At 49.8% G+C, this 21,942-nt stretch overlaps 3 protein-coding genes and 1 pseudogene across 7 annotated transcripts; 1 reads left to right on the top strand and 3 right to left on the bottom strand.

The window, feature by feature from the left end:
• Positions 1-4,794: 4,794 nt before the first annotated feature.
• On the bottom strand, positions 4,795-9,121 carry LOC101773208 (pentatricopeptide repeat-containing protein At5g66520). 3 transcript variants are annotated; one of them, XR_215738.4, is made up of 3 exons: positions 8,818-9,121; positions 6,831-8,734; positions 4,795-5,654 (listed from the first exon to the last, which is right to left on the bottom strand). XR_215738.4 is itself a non-coding variant. In XM_004980027.3 (2 exons), the coding sequence occupies exons 1-2, from the start codon at positions 8,851-8,853 to the stop codon at positions 7,064-7,066; spliced, it is 1,707 nt and encodes a 568-aa protein (XP_004980084.1). In that variant the 5' UTR covers positions 8,854-9,121; the 3' UTR covers positions 5,726-7,063. The 3 variants fall into 3 exon arrangements, 1 of the variants encoding a protein (XP_004980084.1); XR_215737.3 differs by lacking the exon at positions 4,795-5,654 and adding an exon at positions 5,726-6,546; XM_004980027.3 differs by lacking the exon at positions 4,795-5,654 and having other exon boundaries at positions 5,726-8,734.
• A 1,807-nt stretch (positions 9,122-10,928) lies between these two features.
• Positions 10,929-12,213, bottom strand: LOC101764983 (annotated as a pseudogene).
• Positions 12,214-15,766: 3,553 nt separating this feature from the next.
• LOC101770651 (UPF0161 protein At3g09310) lies at positions 15,767-18,878 on the top strand. 3 transcript variants are annotated; one of them, XR_215733.2, is made up of 7 exons: positions 15,767-15,931; positions 16,054-16,128; positions 16,708-16,767; positions 16,874-17,014; positions 17,124-17,188; positions 18,100-18,358; positions 18,687-18,878. XR_215733.2 is itself a non-coding variant. In XM_004980023.3 (6 exons), the coding sequence occupies exons 1-5, from the start codon at positions 15,856-15,858 to the stop codon at positions 17,180-17,182; spliced, it is 411 nt and encodes a 136-aa protein (XP_004980080.1). In that variant the 5' UTR covers positions 15,767-15,855; the 3' UTR covers positions 17,183-17,188; positions 18,100-18,579. The 3 variants fall into 3 exon arrangements, 1 of the variants encoding a protein (XP_004980080.1); XR_215732.3 differs by lacking the exon at positions 18,687-18,878 and adding an exon at positions 18,494-18,626; XM_004980023.3 differs by lacking the exon at positions 18,687-18,878 and having other exon boundaries at positions 18,100-18,579.
• Positions 18,879-19,497: 619 nt separating this feature from the next.
• On the bottom strand, positions 19,498-21,496 carry LOC101772109 (scarecrow-like protein 9). Its single transcript, XM_004980026.3, has one exon. It carries the CDS (start codon positions 21,427-21,429, stop codon positions 19,498-19,500), a length of 1,932 nt encoding a protein of 643 aa, XP_004980083.1. The 5' UTR covers positions 21,430-21,496.
• Between the last annotated feature and the right edge of the window lie 446 nt (positions 21,497-21,942).

Here is a 21,942-nt window from a genome sequence, read left to right as displayed (position 1 = left end):
AGAACAGGAAAATAAGACCAATAACAGTAGCAGAATGGCAACAGAAACAATAGCAATGTCACCAGAAATAACAGCATAGGCAGAATGGACAATAGCTAAGGAACAGCACAAGCATAAGTAAGGAACATGCACTACTAGTTGGCAACAAGAACAACAACATCAATGTCATGGTCCCTCACAAGCTCAAGGTCATCTGATGCTACCCATATAGTTTTAATTGGGCAAATAAGTTTGTCATCATAGGCATTTTGCCTTACCTTAAACAAAATAAGTAACCATCAAGACAGTAGATAAATAGCAGAGCAGAAACAGTAGGTGTAGGGCGTGATTGGTTGCAAAGGTCCCACCGTCCGCTGCATGACCAGACAGTTTTAACACACAAATCTATGGTATTTCCTTCACGTCGGCGAAAATGATTTCTTTATTTTTCTTTGAAGAGATTTCGCTAACCAGACAGTTTTAACACACAAATCTCAACTGAAGCATCTAAAATTTGAGAAAATAACTGATTTTTTATTACATTGTCCGTTAATCAATAATCAATTGACTTGCAGTATTCGTTGCTTTCTCAGTCATGCTATCAAGGAAAACTAATTTCATCACCGGTCAACCAAGCCAACGAAGTTGGCCCAAAATTCTTTGCAAGGCCCATGTATGTCGAGACAGCATGAAGGAAGCCCCCCAAAAGGCCCAAAGCCTGCGAACAAGTCTATCCAAACTCTGTTATCATTATCCAGTATATAGATTTCCATTTGGCACTAACACTACGGGCCAGCCCGAGCACGACACGAAAAAGCACGGCCCGAAAACGGCCCGGCCCGTGAACCATCGTGCCAGTGCCAGGCCCGGCACGGCGTTAGTGCCGTGTCTGGGCCGCCAATTCGGCCCGTAGTGCCGGCACGGGCACGGCACGCTTAATGGGCCGGCCCGCTTAAGGCACGGCCAAACGGCTATCAGCCGTCGGATCCGCCGCCCCCGCTCCATCCGACCGTTGGATCCGACCGTTGGCGGGGGCGCGTATATAAGGGAGGCCGACGGCGCGCGACGGTAACCCTAGCTCATTCCGTCATTTGCGCCGCTCCTCTCTCTCTCTCTTCGCTCGCTCTCCTCTCTCTCTCCGACTCTCCGGCTCTCTCTCTCTCTGCCTCCCTCCCCGGATCCCCTCCTTTCTGCCCTTCTCCTCCCCCTCCGGTGGCCTCCGGCCTCCGCCGGCACTTGCACACGGCACGGCCATGTATACTCCTATCACCTATGGCTATTCTTGATCTCGCATTCTCGCTTCGCGTCGTCCTTCTCGTCATCTCCGTGTCGGCCTCGCCAGGTCTTGGCCCCGCGTCGATCTTGCCGGATCCGCATTAGAACTCGCCGGATCCGTAGTCGGTCTCGCTGGATCTGTGCTTCGTCAACGTCGCCGGCGACTCCGGTGCTCCGGCTATCAAGGTAGGAAACCCTAACCCTAACCCTTGCTCAATCGACCCCTTATCCCTAACCAGCTAATCCTAACTCTTCTTTTTGTGTAGCCGTTGAGGAACCGGGGCGCGGGCGTGTGACGATGGCCGGATCCGACGACGACGAGACGGTTCAGGGTGGGTCAAACCAAGAGAGACGGCTTTGCGGGTTGGCCGGAGATGATGACGAGGATGACATGCGCGAGGATGCCGCCGAGCTCTTCGGCCGTGTGGCTCAACCTCCCATAATCCTTGAGCCATGCGATGACCAAGCAGTGGACGGGGACGGGGAAGAGAACAACGGTAAGCGCTCACGCCCCTCTACCTCGGCCGTGTGGCTTGATTTCAAGAAGATATTCAAAATGGTGAACGGTAAGAAGGTAAGGTATGGAGCTAAATGCATCCATTGCTCTAAAGAGTACTCTGGGCGCTCTAGTGGTGGCACTGGTCACCTCACCCGCCATAGGGATAGATGCCCTAGAAGGCGTGAGAAAACTCACATGTCTCAGTCACAAATCTCTTTTAATCCTGATGGTAGTATTCGTAATTGGGAGTACTGTCCTATAGTTGCCCGTACTCAACTTGTTAGACTGCTTGCTAGGCTTGATGTTCCTGTCTCTTTGGGTGAATCTTATGCATTTGAAGATTACATTAGAACTGCTCATAATCCTAAATTTGTTGCAGTATCTAGGCAAACCACCACTAGAGACTTGCTAAAATACTTCAATGATTGCAAGGCTAAGCTTGTTGAGATTGTGAAATTTGCTGGTGTTAATTGTGTGTGTCTAACCTCTGATATTTGGTCTGGTAATGCCAAAGAGGACTACCTCAGTGTTGTTGCTCACTACATAAACTCTGATTGGCAACTAGAGAAGAGAGTGCTTGGTCTTAGGCTGATTGATTGTTCACACAATGGTCAAAATATTGCTGATCGTGTTGCATCTGTGCTTGATGACTATTGTTTGACTGAAAAAGTTTTTGCTGTTACTTTGGACAATGCATCATCTAATGTTTCAGCCATGCAAAAGCTTAGACCTGTTCTTTCTAAATATCTTGGTATTGAAGTTGTGGATGATGATAGGGATGACAATGCACATTCAATTAATTCTTTGTTCTTGCATCAGCGTTGTGCATGCCATATTATCAATCTGATTGTTAAGGAGGCTCTAACTGCTCTTAAGCCATTGATTGAGAAGTTTAGAATTGCAATATCTTTCTTAAACTCATCTAATCAGAGAATTGCTGCATATAAAAGTTATTGCATTGCCACTGGTGTTAGGCCTAGAAAGTTTCAGCTAGACATGGAAGTTAGGTGGAATTCTACATATCTAATGCTTAAGCATTTGTTTCCTCATAAGGTCCCATTCACAACTTTCATAGTTGCTCAATATCCTAGGGTTGAAGGTGATCAGTTACTTTTATCTGATGATAATTGGGCTATGGCAGAAAAAGTGCTAAGATTTCTTGAACTTTTTTATGATGCTACAGTTACATTGTCTGGTGTGTACTATCCTACATCTCCACTTATGATTCATTATCTTGTTAAGATTGCTATGCACTTAAAGAATTATGCTAATGATACTCACATCAGACATGTGGTTCAACCTATGATAGACAAGTATAACAAATACTGGAGGGACATACCTTTGCTTTATTCTTTTGCATTCATCCTGGACCCTAGAGCTAAAATGAAAGGTTTCAATAGAGTGCTCAGGAGGTTGGGTACCCTTACCAGTACAGATTACAGTGCTTACCAGGTTAGCACTAGAGCTCGACTTACTGATGTCTACAACAAGTATGAGGAGAAATATGGAGGTGTTAGGTTGAGGAGGATTGTACCTCCTAACCTATCTGGTAAGAAAAGGTCTGCTTGGGATGAAATTTATGATGATGATGATGTTGGTTCTGCTGGTGGCATGCATTCTCTAGTTGCTACTCTAAGCATGGCTAGAGATACATCTGCAACTGCCCTTTTGCATGCTGCCAGTTCTTCAGGTGGTAATGTTTCTGAACTTGTTTCTTACTTGGACTGTGACACAGTGAATCATTTAGATGATGATTTTAACATCTTGAACTGGTGGCATCAACACAAACTCACATATCCAGTGTTGTCAACCATGGCTAAGGATATATTAACAGTTCCTGTTTCAACCATATCTTCAGAATCCACTTTTAGTATGACTGGCAGGATCATCGAGGAGCGGCGGAGGAAGCTAAAGCCTGACATGGTGGAGATGCTCACCTGCATCAAAGACTGGGAGGCTGTAGAAGCAAGGCTGCAACACATGGTGGAGGACAAGGAACTTGAAGAAGCTTTTGAAGAACTTTATCTTGATTAGTTATCATTTATGTAATGGGACTGTAATATTAAGTACTGGACTCATGGACTGTGATGAACTTTATAATTGGAGTTGGGCTGTACTCTTTTTTCCTGTCTAGGGTTTCTCACAAGGGTGAGTTTTACCTAGATAGGTTTTTAATGAGGCAGCCATTGCACTAAAGCTCCCAATAAAATGTTATTTTGTTATCTCTATGACTGTGTGACTGGGTTGTGACTTGTGACTTTGTTACAAATTTGTGAATACAACAAGATAAGTTCTCCACTACTTGTGAATCTTAATAGTTTTGGATTGTGCTTGTAATTCTGTGTAAAAAGAGTGGTATTGTGGACTTGTGGTAGGCACACTTAGTGCCAAGGCCGGCACGGGCACTGCAGTGCCGCCGTGCCCTGTGGCACAGCACGGCACGCTAACTGCCTGTTAGTGCCGTGCCTGTGCCGACAGTTAGGCACGGCGGCACTACACGGCACGGCACGGTTAAGTACTCGTGCCAGATAGTGCCGTGCCATATAGTGCCGTGCCAGATAGTGCCCGTGCCAGTGCCGTGCCGGGTGGCCCGGCTGGCCAACTATAATCCAGTAAAAGAACCATAAAAGAAAAAGGAAAATCTGCAAAAAATCACCAACCACCACCTCTTGTGTTCCCGCGCCGGCGCGCCGCCATCGCCATGGCCGCCGCTGTCCCCTCCACCTCCGCCTCCTTCTTGCCTGTTCGGGCTGCGCAACCTCTTGCCGGAAGCACAGGTGAACCCCTCGTCCCACTCCGGTTACTCGAGTTAAAAAGATTTATTCGGTCAATCGGTTCCAGAACAAAGTTTTTCTCCTTTTTATTATTCCCCATAATAATCTCATGCCTGCTTCCTTGTCTTTGATCTCTAGTTTCTTTCGGTGCTTCGTACCAGAAGAGGAGAAAGATTCCGGCGCGGAGAGTCCGATGTGCTGCTGACGACGAAGGTCAGTGTAGTGACATCAGGTTTCCTGAAATCTCAGGAATGGTTATCTGATGGGTTTTTTTTTTTGAAGTACTTGGTTATCTGATAGCTTCCTTCTTTCCCGTGTTCACCCGTCAACTGCTCTCTACTCGATCGATCATTTTTCATTCGGCTCGCTAATGCAAGTTTGATCGATCGAGCACGTACGGGACTGGTGGTTTTTGTCGTCTGCTCCCGGACGACCTGAGAGCTACACCGATTCCGTCAGTTGCACTGTCGTCCATAATGCATGATTCCTTAAGAAAATGACTGCCGATCCATGCATTGTTGGGGATCGCCAAAACGGAATTGAATTGTCTGCAGGAGCCAACTTGGGTTTTGGAAGAACGGAGCTTCGGGCGCGCCTAAGGAGAAGGGCTCCGTCCAACCTCGCAACCGCGCCTAAGGAGAAGGTAGGTCGCATATTTACATGACTGTGCAGCCGAAGGCCTGAGAAAGCTTGAGGCCGAAGCCAGTTCACGCACAGCACAGTCACCATCAACGACGCAGAGACGGAGACGTCAAATGAAGCCAAGCCGGAGCTGATCGAAAGTAACCACAAGGGAGCTCAGACGCCCGAAGCCAGGAAGCCGGAGGATGTGGCGACGTGACCGACAAAGGAGCGTCACGAGCTGAGTGATCTATCGCTTCTGGCTGTCTGTTGGGTCGTCGAAGTTGCCGGCCTTTGGGTCGGTGCGGTGCACCCCTCTGCTGCGCCGCCTTGCCGTAGTACAAGTTGCCACCGGCGGTGATGACGTACTTGGCTGCTCATTGGTGCATGCACGCGCTAGACGTTCTCCTGCTCCGCCACCAGCATGCATGTGGCCGTACTTGAGCAGCGTCATGCATCCTGGGCTGCTGGAACGTCGGCGGCGGGCCATCCCCGGAGTTGACGAGCTGGAAACAAATGTACATACAAAAAAGTGATGGTACACCCTTCTATATATCCATTATGTTAGATCGATATAAAACCTGGTGCATGCATGTTATTCTTAAACATTTCATCCCAAGTATCAAGTTCTTAAACCTCGCCGCCGTCACGCCCTACTCCTACACTACAACCGCCGCCGGAGCCCTCGCTGCTCCTCCGCTTTGATCCCTCCGTCGTCGCCGCCGCCTCCGCGCTCCGGGTGCGTCGTCGTAAACCAGCTGGAGCTGCAACAGGATCGTCGTCACCAACTGCTGCTGTGCAGCGGCGACGACATCATCAGCCGCCTTGTTCGTCCACATTATTGCCCAACGGTAAACCAAAGGAGCATGCAGTCAGTTGCATTTACAGAGCCTGGCTACGGGAGAAGCAGGCAACCAAACACGCCACTCTAAATATACATGTATGTATCAGCTGTGTTCAGCTTCTCGCCTCCTCCTATTCATTCCAAACGTTAATTGTTTTTAGTCCCAATAAGAAGCAGCCCATTTAAGCCTATCTAGTCGTTGCTCGCCTTCTCCCTTCATTATTGTTTGGAATACTAAACATCAAGCGTCGTGCCTCTGTCCGTTCAACTATTCATTTTCGGTATTTCGATCTTCTCCTTCACCAGTTCGCCGGACACCGCAACTGCGTGGCGCTGGTACTGTCGGACTGGCTACTGGAAGACCGGATATGAGAGTTGAAACACTGCGCGACGCTACCGCGGCCACGCTCCAAATTGACACCGTCGCAAGTAATCCATAATCACATAGCTATCCGTTCTACTTTTCTTTGTGCATTGCTCCCCTGACCTAAATCCAGGCTCCGCCCGAGGATGGTTGCTAAAGCAGAGATCTTCCCTCCTCCAGCTTGTCATCCCTGTTAGATATATATACCTCTTCTTAGTTACCCTATGATTGCTCATTTGGATCAGCTTGCCTCTTCAAGAACACCGCATCCTCCTTTACTCTGAAGGCTGAGCTCAGAATGCACTGATCACCACGGGTGCGCGACTGCGGCGGCGTGCTCCGGTGCGACCGTGGTGGAGGTCGGCGCTTCTACGACGTGCCGCTGGTGGACGGCTTCAATGCAACGCGCCGGTGTCCATGCATGTCTACCTGGTGAAGTGCAAGAATTAGGAGGGAAGAAAAGAACACGCTTACCTGGGCCGGAGCTGCCTGGTTGCTTGCTGAGGTACTTGTCGGCAAGCTGCACACGCTTGACGTTCTCCTGCTCCGCCACCAGCATGTGGCCGTACTCGAGCAGCTTCTCCAGCGTCATCTTGGCTGTTTGTTGGTGGATACTTTTTGTTTGTGTCAATTTTGCTGGAAGACACTTTGAGGAGAGAGAATAGTTTTTTTGGGACATCCGGTGCCCCTGCTCCAGCTCTCCTCCCCTACGCAACGTCGTGCAGCACGTCCCTCGTGTCGGGCAAGTAGCCCTCTGCCCCGATCCTCCTCATCATGTCCCTGGCCATGGCGTACACCTCCTCTGCCTGGTGATGGCTCAGGCTCCCGCACTGGAACTCGCAGACCTCGCCGTCGACCTCGATCACGGACCGCCCGGCCTCCTTGCTCACATTCCGCTCGTCCATCAGCCGCCGGACCCTGGCCACGTCCTCCCACCGGCCGGCGGTGGCGAGGAGGTTCGCCAGCAGCACGTAGCGGCCGCTGTTCTGGGGATCCAGCTCGATGACGCGCCACCCGATCGCCTCGCCCAAGTCGACATCGCCGTGGAGCTTGCACGCACCAAACAGCGCGCCGAGGACGCCGACGTCCGGCTCCATCGGCATGTCGTCGATCACCTTCTTGGCTTCGTCCAGTTGCCCTGCTCTTCCATACAAGTCAACCAGGCAGCCGTAGTGCTCCATCTTCAGCTCGACGCCGTATCTTCGAACAATGTGGTCCAAGTAGCGGCGACCCTCGCGGACCATCCCCGCGTGCGCGCAGGCCGTGAGCACGTTCACCAGCGTGACGTCGTCTGGCGCCACGCCCTTCCTCTCCATCCGGGCGAACACCTCGACAGCGTCCTCGCCTCGCCCGTGCACAGCGAGCCCGCCGATCATGCAGTTCCACGTCGTGAGCCCCTTCGCCGGCAGGGCCTCGAACACGCGCCGCGCCTCCTCGACGCACCCGCACTTGCAGTACATGTCGACCATCGCGGTCGCCAGCTTGTCATCCATCCGGATCCCGCTCCGCGCCACCCAGCGGTGCACCTCCCTCCCGCGCGCCAGCGCGCCGGCGCCCGTGCACGCCACCGCCGCCGTCGCCGCGACGAACCCGTTCCCCTCCACGCCGCGCGCCCGCATCTCGTCGAACACCTCCAGCGCGTCCAGGAACCGCCCGGCCTTCACGTACCCGGACATCATCGCGTTCCACGATATCAGGTTCCGCTCCGGCATCCCGTCGAACACCTCCCGCGCGCCGTCGACCAGCCCCAGCTTGCAGAGCCCGCCGACCATGGTGGTCCACGACACGACGTCTAGGGCACCCCCGCCGCGGAAGACACGGGAGGCGAGGTCGGGGCGCGCATTGGCGAGGTACGCGGCGAGCAGTGCGTTGAGCGACTGCGAGTGGGAGTGGAAGCCGAGCTTGACGAGCAGCGCGTGGAGCTGGGCGACGAGGAGGAGCGGCGCGGCGCCGGGGAGGATGCGCGGGAAGGTGAAGTGGTCGGGGGGCAGGGGCAGGGAGAGCATGAGTGCCAGGAGCCGCGCGGCGTGGCGCGGCGGGAGGGCGGAGAGGAGCGGGTTGAAGAGCGCCGGGTGCGGGTCCGGGTGGTGCGCCAGGAGGCGGGCGGCGTAGGGGAAGTGGGAGTCGGGGTCGCGGGCGAGGAAGGAGAGGAGGCGGCGCGCGTGGGAAGGGTGGGAGGCGAGGCCGAGGCGGACGAGCTGCGAGTGGTGCTGCCGCAGCTCGGCGATGGTGGTTAGCGGGATGGGGGTCGGGGCGGCCATGACCTTGAACCTGTTGGCGCCGCTGGAGCTCTTGACATGGTAGTAGTTCACGGCCGCCGCCGTCGTCGCTTGCGTCGGCCTGAGCTTCTTCCCGAGGAAGCTGGCCGGGGTGGAGGCCTGTATGAAGGATTGCACTCTAATCGTCAGGCGGCTCTCGTATGATCGATGCATGAGATGATGATGGAAGAGAATGAACTCACCGGAGCTACGACGGTGGAGGAGGAGGCGGCCGCCATCTCTGCGGCGCGGCGCTGCTTCTTCTTCTTCCTCCTTGGGCGACCTTGCTAGGAAGGGCAAGCACGAGTGATCTGTCACTGATGCGCCGCCGCCGCTAGCTGCTCTTCGTTCTCAAAGTACTGAGACCGAGAGCCAAATAAAGGAGCACGTGTGGTGGCCGTGTGTCTGCCGCTGCGGCTGCGGCTGCCGCCATGGCCTGTTGTCGGGATCGGATCGGAGGTCAGCGAAGAGCCTGTGGTTGTGGATCAGCTCCCACATCTCTCGGAGGCCACACGCTGAGGATGGGGTTTGGCAGATGGCTTGCTTGCAGTGGCAACACTAAGAGCTCGTTTGGCAGGGCTGCAGCTGTGGCTAAAACAGCTGTGGTTGTGGCTTCTTCGATGAAACAGTTTTTTTAACTTTACCTAGTCTGGATGGAGAAACGTTTGGCAAAACGACTTCTCCTAGATGAGTAACATGGATAAAAATATGAAATGTCCATAATACCCTTCCTTATTTTTTTCCTTTTTCTTTTTTCTCCTTTTTTTTCTCTTTCCTTTAATTCTTATCCGCCTCCGCCAACCTTATCTACTCGCCAAGTCGACGCCTGCCTTATCCGCTCGCCTCAGCGCCTCCGCTCGCCTCCGCCCGTCCCGACGCCTCCGCTCGCCTCCACTCCACCGCCGGCTGCCCCAGCGCCTCCGCTCCACCGCCGGCCGCCCCAGCGCCTCCGCTCCACCGTCGGCCCCTAGCGTCACCGTCCCTGCCCTCCACCGCGCCGCGCCTCCGTCCCCACGCCGCTCCGCCTCCAGTGTCGCGTCGCGCTGCCAGGCCACCTCCACCACGCCGTTCTGCCTCCACCTCGCTCCTCCGACTCCACTGCGCCGCCAGACCGCCTCCACCGCACCCTTCACCTCCACCCGCGAGCTCCCCGAGGGCAAGGGTGGGAACGACGGGAAGAAGCCGCGGGGAGCCGGTTTTTTGGGCTTCTTCTCCGTCAAATGGCTCCACAGAGCGGGTTCGGAGGGGCTTCTTCCCCGAAGCCGTTTTGGTGGAGATCATTTAGTAGGGCTTCGGCTTCTCTCGGTGGAGAAGCCGCAGCCGAAGCCCTACCAAAGGGGGCCTAAGAGAGTAAGAGACCATCTCTTGGTTTGTGTTGCATGACACTGATAGGCCACTGGATGCAGGTTTTCTGGGAGTTTCTAATTTATTTGTGATTCACTGGTACTTTATTTGTATATATCCTTTTAGTTCCAGATTTTAAGTCATTTTAAATTTCTTGGAGAGTCAAATTATTTAATGTTTGACCCAAAATTATACAAAGGATTACAAATAATTGTGGCATCGAGTAGATATACTATGAAAATATATTTAATGAAGAACCTAATATACTTGTATCATAAATGTTAGTACTTTATTTTATAAATTTGATCATACTTGCCATGTTATTACTTTTCCAAGAAAGTTAGAACAGACAATATTTACGGATTCAAGAATTTGGCATTTTGCTCTAAGTTGAAACCATCAATAATCGAATTTGTCGTGACCTTCATCTCAATCTCTCTCTCTCAGTATGAGACAATAAATTAGAAATCGGAAATAGTTCGCTTACATTTGGTTTGAGTTGTTGATGTTGTCCTCCATCACGGCCGCGACCATTTGCCATCGTCGGCGTGATGCCGCCGCAGTCGCAGAGCTAGAGTCTGTGGCGCCGAGCGCAGACGTCGAGTCCATTGCAACTGCGAGATTGAAAACGAAACATGGCGAGCGAGGACGAGATCCTGTCATCTTAGCGTGGTGGCTGTATGCGGTTTGGGCGGTTGGATTTAGCTCCTATCATCTACTGACCATGGGCTAACAATAGGTAGCAAACATTTTTCTTTTGTTGGGTGTGACCATGGTCCCTGGCTCCTCCTCCTGCAGGATGGATGAGACATCCAAATTTTGTATCCTAGCTAAATTGCACCACAAATTTTGTATCCTATTACAAACTTGTTTCTTGTTTCTTGTCAACTTCAAACATGAATTGAAGGCAGTTTACACTTAATTTGCAAAAAGATAAAAGAGGAGTGTGGGCAGAGGCATCATGCATGCGTCAGTTGTAGACGCAGCTGCCGTCGTCGCTTCTGGCTGTTGGGTCGAAGTTGCCGGCCTTTGGGTCGGTGCACCCCTCGGGCACGGGCAAGCCCACCTGCTGCGCCGCCTTGCCGTAGTACAAGTTGCGGGCGGCGGCGATGGCGTCGTCGTCGTGGTTGGCATCGCCGAGCGCCGCCTCGCTGAGGTACTTGTCGGCCAGCTGCACGCGCTTGACGTTCTCCTGCTCCGCCACCAGCATGTGGCCGTACTCGAGCAGCTTCTCGATCGTCATCTTGGGCTGGTCGAACGTCGGCGGGCCGTCCCTGGAGTTGACGAGCTTCCGGCCGATGTTCTCGATGCCGGTCTCGGCGACCCACCCGGCGCACCTCGTCGTCGTACACCCGGGCTCGCAGCGCGCCGAAAAAGTCGATGGACTGCCCCGGGAAGGCGTCGACGACGAGCTTCACGACGGCCTCGTCGGAGACGCCGTCGGCGCGGAAGATGCCCCTGCAGACACCGATCCTGTCCACACGGGTGGGAGCCCAGTGGAACTTGTCCATGCGGCCGTCGCGGATGAGCGGCGCGTACAGCGTGGAGAAGTCGTTGCCGGTGACGACGATGGGGACGCGGGGGTTCTCCTCCTTGTTGTACATCCCCGGGAGCTGCACGTTCGTGGGGTTGTCGGCGATGTTCATCAGGGTGGCGTTCACCATCTGGTTGTTGACGGTATACAGGGTGGTGCCGCCCATGCACCCGGCGCCGGCGTCGAGGTCGTTGATGAAGAGCACGCACATCTTGCCCTTCTTGATGATGTCGGCGGCCTCGCGGTAGCGCTGGCGGATGAGCTTGGCGGGCTCGCCGGCGTTGCCGCTCTCCAGCTCGCCGGCGCTCATCACGACGGGGTTGATCCCCATCTTGGCGAAGACGAGCTCGCACTGGAAGGACTCGCACTGGCCCTTGCCGCCCCAGATGCCCAGGATGAGGGGGCACCTTGATGTTGGGCAGGGACATGAAGTTCTTGGCGATGTGGACGACGAGCTTGTCCATGAACGCCGGAGCGATGTAGTAGCCGTCCATGGTGTTGTCCAGGTGACGGAGACCCTGGCTGAGGTACTCGTAGAGCACGGCCTCGTGGGTGCCGTCGCCCATGGGCGCGAGTCCACCAGGCCCTTGCCGCGAGTGATGTCCTGCTGGTCGTCGGAGACGTCGTAGGCGAGGCCCCTCCACCTGTCGACCCTCTCAGTCTGCTTCGTCGTCTCGTCCACGGCCTCCTTCTTCTTACTATTGCTGGCCGACGCCGCCATCGCCGTGACGACGACTCTGCTTCGACGACGGCGCTGCGGCTTCCTGGTGATGATGAGCTTCTTCTTCTTCTTCGCGCGTATACACCTGCTAATGCTATAGCTAGCGTGTTAGTACGTCCATCCAATCACAGCCTGACATGCATACGCTGAACGTACATATAGAACTCGTGATTAATGTTTCTTATTAGGAGGAGAAAACAAATCGTTTAGGATTTTGCTATCTCTCTTTTCAAAGAAATTGAGAAATAAAATCAAGAGAAGGAATTGGTGATCATCTCCATCTGTGGAGTCCGGCGTGCTCCTCGATCTAGATCGTAACGTTTTCGTCAGCGCCCCTCGATGCCCTGGCTCTCCATTCCGGCCGGTCACCATCGGCGGCTGTGGCTCACGGCTTGGCCTCGCCGGCGTGGAGCGACCGAAGACCTGGGGGACGTCGGCGTTCACCGGAACGCCGCGTGGGAGGAGAGGCGACAAAAGAAAAACGGAAGCGTCAAGAGTACTGGTCGTTTTCGCCCTCAATCTGAGGAGTGTTGAAAAGAATTATTGGAACAAACCAAAAAATATTGAAAAAAAAGGAAGATGTATTTCCAATACTAGTAGTTTTTTGGGGAAAGAGAGACTGATTTTTTTAGGGGGGAAAGAGAGATTGGTGAAACACAGGTAAAAAAAAAAGAGGGAGAAAACACAAGCGAGAGTCGATTTAGCACTCTGTAAACACTTTGCCGAATGCTCGAAGAAAAACACTCGGCAAAAAACTCTTTGTCGTTAAAATAGATGTCGTGTGATGTTTGTCAAGTGTTACAGTCGGCAAAATCTTTTACCAAGTACTTTTTGAGCTTTGCTGAGTGCCTGACGAATCTACTGTATCCCGTAGTGAGTCAGTCGGCTAACATGCATTCCATCGATAATGCAGCATCATATCTGATCTGTCAGTCAAGTATATCGCTAAGATGATCGACAAACGAAACATTTCCCTCGATTCGATCCATGTCTGAAACCTGATCGTTAATTCATAAGTAATGATCGATCCAACGACACGGTAGAAGATGGAATTCAATTTGTACACGTTACCTCCAATGATCTTTATGTACGTCATATACTAGAAATGTAGTGTTGGAGGAAGGATATTTTCGAAACGTGAAGTGGCTCATGAGCCACTGTAAAAGAGGAGCCCTACCCGTTGCAAAGGGAGATCCATTGTTTTTCCAGAACTTCCAAGTATTATTTCTTTCCATTCATAAATCTGTTTGGTATCAATTTTTTTTAAGACCGACACGAACCTCCTTCCTGGTTGGGTGGATCCATTATTCCACTTCCGTCTTCTTCACTAGGCAGTTAGCAGCAGCCAGATCTCACAGCCATGTCGACATGAGTTAGCGTTGCTGGTGCTCGCCATACTTGTAGAGTTGTACCTCAAGTCGATTGAGTTGATTTGCTGTTTATTTGCTAGGGGTACGGTGGTGGGGAGGAAGAAGAAGAGAAGACGACGCGGATCAAACAAATGCCGCCGCCGATGGCACGCAATGAACGGCCCAAGCATAACACAACAGACAGAATTGCGACGGCGGAGGCCCATCTCTCTCTGTCTCTCGAAAAGCAAAAGCAAAGCAACCCAGCAGCAGCCCAAACATAAGAAACATGATGGGCCTGGCCCATACACACACCCACACCCACAGCAGCCCAAACAGTCAGTCCTTCCAGCGCACGAGCATGGAGACGCAGCGGCGCATGATGTAGAGGCGCGCCCGCTGCTCCCTCGCCGCGCTCGCCACACGCCCACCCACCGCCGTCGTCATCGACACCGACCGCCGCAGCTTCCGCTTCTCGCCTTTTGCTGCTGCTGCTGCCTCCTCGCCGCCGCCGCCGCCTCCATTGATGATGTGCTTCGTCGTCGCCAGCTTTTTATTATCGTCGTCGTTCCACACCATCCTGTCGTCGTCGTCCGGACTGCAACCGCCGCCGCCGTACATCTTCTTCCTCCTCATCAGCTCCGAGTCCGATCGACGATCGATCCTTCCTCACACACACACACACACACACAAGACACACAATACACAACCGCGAGCTACTAGCTAGCAGAAGGATCATTTATAGCCGGCCTGGAGATCGATCGAGGTCTCTCTAATTTGTTGTAGTTGGCATCTCACCAGTCACCACCCATCTAATCGCTGGGTGACGACGCAGGCAGCATCCAAAATGGTGTTCCCTAGCTAGCAAGGAGATGAGAGGGTAGCTACATGAACCTAGGAAGCAGCATTATCATTATATATTCCATTCTATTGATTTGATCCCTGCAGGCAGGGTTCAGTGAACTTGCTGTATCCAACGTCACAAGCCACATCACATGCCTGCCTGCCTCCTACAATTAACAGCGACTAGCTTATTAATTAATTACCCTGCAAATTAAACACAAGCACGCACCGGGCTAAAACAAAATTGTGCATGCACTTGGTTTAACTTATTAGATTAATATTTTCATAAACAAATGCAAAATATTATTCAATTTGGATCAAACAGTGAAAAAAACATTCAAGATATATGCTACATGTATGTGGTAGTGTAAACAACCTATGCTATGATAGATGGTGATCAGAATAAGAAAATATTATAATCTGAATGACCTGCCTGCTTAATTACGATAACAGTGATTTGAGCATGCATAAATTAATGCACATTGATATCGTAATTTTTGCAAGATCAATATATTTTATCCAGACACCGACAAAATTTGTCAGACGATGCGTGGCGACTCTGGTTTGACTGGTGCAGAGACATGGATTTAAGTGATGATTATTATTCATCAGATTCTTAAATTCAAGCGCACATATATAATACTACTATATATTGAGAGAATATGATGACTCATTTTGACCATGTATTATTGTAATATTTGAAAATTATCATACATTAGCATGTGGGTTTGTTAGTTAGAAACAATTGATGGTGACCGCCATGTGCATGATCCTAGCCAGCAGAAAGGTGCTAACTTGGATTACGTCAAATTAAAGGCCAGGTCATATAATGTAACCTTGATTTGGTACCCCTGATTGATAACTTTTAGTAGCTAATGAAGTACTTGTAATTAAATCACAAGTTCTTGGCAGTCATCTTTGTCCATTTCGAAAGTCCAAACTCTTCAATTTGCAGCACATGCATAACCACCACTAAACTTATAGAATATAGAGTACTAGTAGCTATATTCTTTGAAGAATATATATTCTTCACGGCGGCGGCGAAAATGATTTTTATTTATTTGCTTTGAAGAAATTTCTCTAACCAGATCACATTTTTAACACAAATATCAACTGAATCATATAAAATTTCAGAAAAAATTTTGTGCATCTAAAATTTTTGTTAATCAATTGACTTGCAGTATTCGTTGCTTTCTCAGTCATGCTATCAAGGAAAACTAATTTCATCACCGGTCAGCCAAGCCGACGAAGTGGGCCCAAAAATTCTTTGCAAGGCCCGGCCCATGCAAGTTGAGACACCAAAAGGCCCAAAGCCTGCGAACAAGTCTATCCAAACTCTGTTATTATTATCCAGTAAGAGAACCAAAAAAAAAGAAAAAAAAAGGAAAATCTGCAAGAAATCGCCAACCACCACCCGCTCGTGTTCCCGCGCCGGCGCGCCGCCGTCGCCATGGCCGCCGCTGCCCCCTCCACCTCCGCCTCCTTCTTGCCTGTTCGGGCTGCGCAACCTCTTGCCGGAATCACAGGTGAACCCCTCGTCCCACGCTCCGGTTACTCGAGTTCAAAGATTTATTCGGTCAATCGGTTCCAGAACACAAAGTTTTCTCCATAATAATCTCATGCCTGCTTCTTTGTCTTTGATCTCTAGTTTCTTTCGGTGCTTCGTACCAGAAGAGGAGAAAGATTCCGGCGCGGAGAGTCCGATGTGCTGCTGACGACGAAGGTCAGTGTAGTGACATCAGGTTTCCTGAAATCTCAGGAATGGTTATCTGATGGGGTTTTTTTTTTAAGTACTTGGTGCTGTATTTCCTTTTGGTCACAATTTTAATTTCCTATCTGAAGATTAATTTTTTTTTGAGGACATCTTGAGATTAACTAATTAGTCAATAGTAGCTTACCTTACACCGGCCTCCATTGTTCCATTCTAGACCTACACTGTAGTTCATGTCCAGCCTGTAGTTTCCAGTGAATGAGGTGTATTGCTTGGATCCTATTTTTGCTTGGGCTTTTCTCCCCCAAGTGAATCAATGGCAAGGATATTAAAAATGTGCATGAGGTTAATGTGCATTAGGATCTTATCTGATGTAAACCACTGACAGAAAACTGTGCTCTAAAGTTACCGCACATGTAGGCTCTTCTAAAACATGAATTTAGGAATGGGAGCACGCCCTGTTATATATAAGAGACATTTTTTATGGTAACACATTGAACATTGCTTCTTATTAGAAACGTAGTTGTGTTTTTTGCGTAGAACTATATAATAGGTCTGTTTGACTACAGTCTGTGCACATGTGACTCTCAGCAGAGGAAGTCAAGGATTTGGGAGTCAATGTGGCACTATCCATGCTAAAGTTTTATAAACGTAAGTTCATATTTGCAGCTTGCAGCCTGAGTGGGTTTTCTGCTTGCTTTTAAGATCAATTGCATCTCTATATTGATTGCTCATCAGCCGAGCTCCATGTGAACAGGGGAAATATCACCTTTACTGCCTTCAAGCTGCCGCTATGTGCCAACTTGCAGTGAGTACTCTATGCAGGCATACAAAAGATATGGTGTTGTAAAGGGTACAATCTTGACTGCTTGGCGTCTGTGCCGCTGTAATCCTCTTGGTATGCTGTTCTATTGGTGCTTAGTTATTACTATTTGTTTGACATTTTCAGGTCTGCATCATATCATATTTATGGGACTTCAGCCCTGTGTTATCTGATGTACATGCAGGCGGTTATGGGTATGATCCTCCAAGATGGTTTGGTGAAGAAGATCTACCTCTGGAATAATGCCTGGTAATTGCAATATAGGCAATGCAAATCTTCAGTTGCGGACTTGCAGCAGATTTCTGTAAATAACTGAAACTAGACCCATTCCACAAATGAAAGGAAAAGAATCTGCATTATCTATGAAATTCTGTCAAGGAGCATGTACCTTTTCTTTTTTGCCTGTGGTGGCTTTACCTATGATGTCCTTTTCTTATTATTGTGCGACTCCACCTAGGTGATTGTTTGAGCGAAATTCTTTTGTTACCTACAGTTTAACACCCAGAATTACATCTTATTTCCTCCTGCTTGCTAGTGTTAGTACCCAACTGTCTTTTGTTACTTCTACACCCTGTAAAGAATCTGTCAATGAAACAAACAGATGCATGGTTATAAGACTTGCATTTCGACTTAGTCACCAAATCTTATTAGACGCATAGACTGCCCAAATTCTTGTGGAACCATCTGAAGGATGAGTATTGACATACTCTTGAACTTGAGGACAGTTAAAAATGGTCAAAACTACTAACTGTAGTTAAGGAGTTAAGGGTTACTGTACTCTTGTAGTTGAAGTCTGTACCAAGTTATAATCTTTCTGTGCCTCATTGTAAATACTGCACCTGTTGTCCATTAAATATCTTCATTAAGTCAGCTCATCTGACTGCAGACAACCATATCCTCGTATATGGTGCTTGTTTCTTGGATTTTTCCGGCTGTAACTTGGGGTATCATATTTGTTCTTGTCCCATACTAATATTTTTAAGGTATATGCTGCGTGGATTTTGGATATTTTGGCACATCCATGCTGATATCCCAATGGACCTATCATTGGTCAAGCCTCTTCGTTTTTTGTAGTATTCAGTGGTGTTGATATCGATTGTTTGGTAATTGGTATCCATGCTAATGTTTTCTTTATCCCTTCATTTCTCTTTTTACTTCAGGTCATGGGCTCCTGGCCACTGTGTGCGGTAGTTTCAAGGGAAAGCCTATCTATCAACTATAGTGTCAAGGAACATGATTGGATTTCTGAGATCTCAGACGCCCAAGATGCTTATGATAAGCTACTTGTTGAACGGTCTATCAGTATAATTGATATTCATATTCCAGGCTCGATGGCTCCACCATCAGGCCATAATCAATCAGGGTTCACATGCATGGCAAAACAACCATCACCACCACCAAGAGGAAAAGAAATTACTGGTTAGTAGCTTATCACAACATATATTTTATTTTAATTGTAAAATTGTTTGCAACCCCTTTCAAGCGAACAATATTGACTATTTAGTGTCTAATACATTCTCTGATACTTGTCAATATTCTGAACTCATTGCCTAGTTGCACTAAAATTGGACTCCAGGAGAATGGACATCCTCCATGCTTCTCTTTGCTCTCTAGCCAAGTCAACATTGCTTGTAAAAACATCCATGCTGTCATTCATCCTTGCATAGTTTGTGGTTGCCATTTTCCATGCGATACTTGGTTTTCAATGGAAACTGCCTCAAGCCTGTCCATTTGATGTTTGTCTTAGGTCATATTGCCTTGGGTCTAGGGCTCTAGGCGAACATGCCCTCGTATACGGTGGGTGCTTGTTGGATTCTTAGTATTGTAACTTGGTGCGCTGTTTGTGCTCTTGTCAGTCTTGTGTCCCCTTTCAATATTTTGGTGTATTTGAACATTTCATCGTTTGATAACCTCGCCACATTTTATCGCTTGCTTTGTCCTTCCTTGTCTCTAAGTACCTATTTATCCACCCCAAGGCTTCCTCTCTTGAACATCTGCATTAACGTCACAGTCATGTCGTGCTAAGGTGCTATAAAATTGAATGTTCTTATCAATGTCCATGAATGTGAAATCTTAGATGGACCTGCCCGATTGGAGAAAAATGTATGTGCATGTTCCATAACCTTTTATTCTTCTTTTTTGTTAGTAGTATTCCACTTCTCGTTGGTCTATCAATACAATTGAGGAGTCATAAGGTTTAGCACAAGGATTATTGTGCTGTCTGGTTTTATTTACAATGGTATACATATACTCTCTAATGTCTAGAGGAAACAAAAGTACATACAAAACAGTGATGGTGCACCCTTCTATCCATTATGTTAGATATAAAACCTGGTGCATGTTATTCTTAAATAGTTCATCCCAAGTATGAAGTTATAATATTTTACACTAGAAAAGTTGTATCTTCAGAAATGAACTTTTCTTGAACACTCAGGACGCGCAGCAGGAAATTCGTGCATCTTTTTTTTTTTTGAAAACTTAGGATCAATTTATTTGTGGAACTAGTAGCTGTTACACTGACAAAAAGCTATTGATGGACTACATACCATAAACCATGATCAAGTTTGTGCCAATACAGATCTGTCATCATCTGCCGTCCACATGGAGAGCGCATAGAGCACCCGTCCTTTCCATCCTTGGAGAAGCCAATGTTGATCCTCATTGATCACGAAAGACTTGTGATATTCCTTCTTCACCTTGTCCTTGAGCATTTGAACAATCTCAGGGTCCAATGGTAGCTGCCTAAGACCTGCTCGCTGGCTGCGTATCTGCCATTGCTTGTAGCTCTGAGGCCGCTGCACCCGGTCCATGCCCTCGCACGCGATGATGTTCGTGATGCACGCTGCGAACATGTCCCGCTCCACCAGCAGCCTCTTGTCATCGTCTCTCGGGGCGATGGCGTCCATCATGTCAAATAGTGCAGTGTAGCTATGGAGAACCTCACGGAACCGTGTCATGAAGAACGCGCTGCTGTGTGATCCATTGTTGACGGCGTGGATGAACACTGATGGCCTCATCTTCCTGATGGTGCTGAGCACCATGTCCCTGGGGTTTGACCTCTCGACAAAGACGCTCTCGTCCATCAAACTCTGCAAATGGAGTATGGAGTTGATGACGAGCACCTCATCGGGATCAATATCCAGGTCCTCAACCTGGACGGCCTCCAATTTCTTTGCAATGCCACGGAACCTGAACGGCACACCGATCCGGCGTGCACATTCACTGAGCCGGTGCCCTGTCTCCTCAATGTGCTGAGCCGGGCGAAACCTAGGCTGTGGGTTGTCGATACCGGTGAGCCTCACCTCCGGCGGCCCGCCATCCCTGCGTGCAAGCCACCGCAGCAAGTCTGGCCATTGGAGCCCGCGGCCTAGACCATAGTGGACAATGTGCAGCTTCTTCCTCCCGGTGACAGCGTTGTAGATGGTCTTGTTGGAGAAGAGGTGTTGCACCAGCAGAAAGCAGCAGGAAGTCATGTGGAACTGGTAGGCTTTGAGGACGCCTACCGTGGACGAGGTAAGCTTGTCCATGAACAACCGGTAGATCTGGCTCCCTGTGCCAGCCAGCCGTGCCTCCAGCCCCATGGCGAAGCAGTGCGCCAATCGGTGCGTCCCGTCCCCCGTCGGCGATGAGTGGTGCTTGATCCGCTCCAGCAGGTCAGCTGCTCCACGGTAATCGTTGCTGGCCACAGCTTCGGCGCATCGAATGAGCAAGGTATGCAGGTCCACTGCGTGCCTTCTTCCCCGCGGTGGCGTCGTCTTCCCTATCATCCCTATGTCAACGTATGGGGGCTCCAGCATGTCGGCGGCAAGGCTTGGGTGGTCGTAGCCGTTAAGCATCAACCTGTCCAGCATCTCGCGTGCAGCTGCTTCCTCCTCCGTCTCAGCTGGTTGCAGCGATGCTGCCATCTGCTTGCTGGTGCTCATGCCAACCTCTTGTGCCTGCGCCGTCGTCTCATCATCCCTGTCAAGCCTCTTCTTCTTCCGCCTGCAGCTGGGCCAGACCGTCTCATCACTGTCTGTGGGAATGGGCAAGAACTTGTTAGCTTCCTCCATGCCTTTGAAGAATGCCATGCTCACCACGTCCACGCAGCTGCTGCCCTTGTCTGTCATCAGCTGCAAGCTCTTGGCCTCCACGGTGTCCATGCGCAGCGGCGCCGGCTGGGAGAGCTGCTTGCAGGGGCACTTTTGGATGGCATTGGAGAGGATCTCGGCGAAGGGCTGCTGGGCCTTGAGGAGGGCAGGGTGGTCCGGGTTGTACCGGTCCGAGAACTCACCGGTGATGTCCTCCATGAGCATGCGCGAGATGTAGGGAAGCACAAGGTTGCCGTCGTCCTCAGGTGAGGAGTCGTCCTTGCCGCCGTCGATGTCGATGATGCAGGGTGCCAGCAGGGGTAGGTCGTCAAGGAAGACGGAGGGGGAGGGTTGTTGTGTGGTTTCCGCCATGACGCCCTGCTGCTGCTGCTTGTCCTCCAGCTCTGGGGTGATCGTCATGGCTATTGTAGTGTAGTGTAGTGCAGCGCTAGTGTAATGTGAGTATCTCCTTAAAAAAATGTGTGTGAAAGTGCCAGATGATTCGAGAAGACGATGTCTTCCTTCTTCAACTCCAATGCTGCTTGATTGATGAGACGATGGCTAGCTAGCTATATTCCCGATGCTTAGCTTTTGGATGGTTGCTAAAGCTAGCTACTGCCCAGAGAGCACAATGATATTATTTTTTCTGATCATATAGGACCATTGAAGAAATAAACAAACCCCATTTCTTGTGGTGTTTGATACTAGGTGCTAAACTTTAGCAGTGTCACATCGAATGTTCGGATGCTAATTAGGAGGACTAAACATGAACTAATTATAAAATTAATTGCAGAACCCTGTGCTAATTCGCGAGACAAATCTATTAAGCCTAATTAATCCATCATTAGCAAATGGTTACTATAACACTACGTTGTCAAATCATGGACTAATTAGGCTTAATAGATTCGTCTCGCGAATTAGACTCCATCTGTG

The sequence above is a fragment of the Setaria italica genome, chromosome VIII (genome assembly GCF_000263155.2).
Source record: "Setaria italica strain Yugu1 chromosome VIII, Setaria_italica_v2.0, whole genome shotgun sequence".
NCBI classification, from domain to species: Eukaryota; Viridiplantae; Streptophyta; class Magnoliopsida; order Poales; family Poaceae; genus Setaria; species Setaria italica.
The sequence above is the reverse complement of the archived record's forward strand: the minus strand, read 5'-3'. Positions and strand labels throughout refer to the sequence as shown.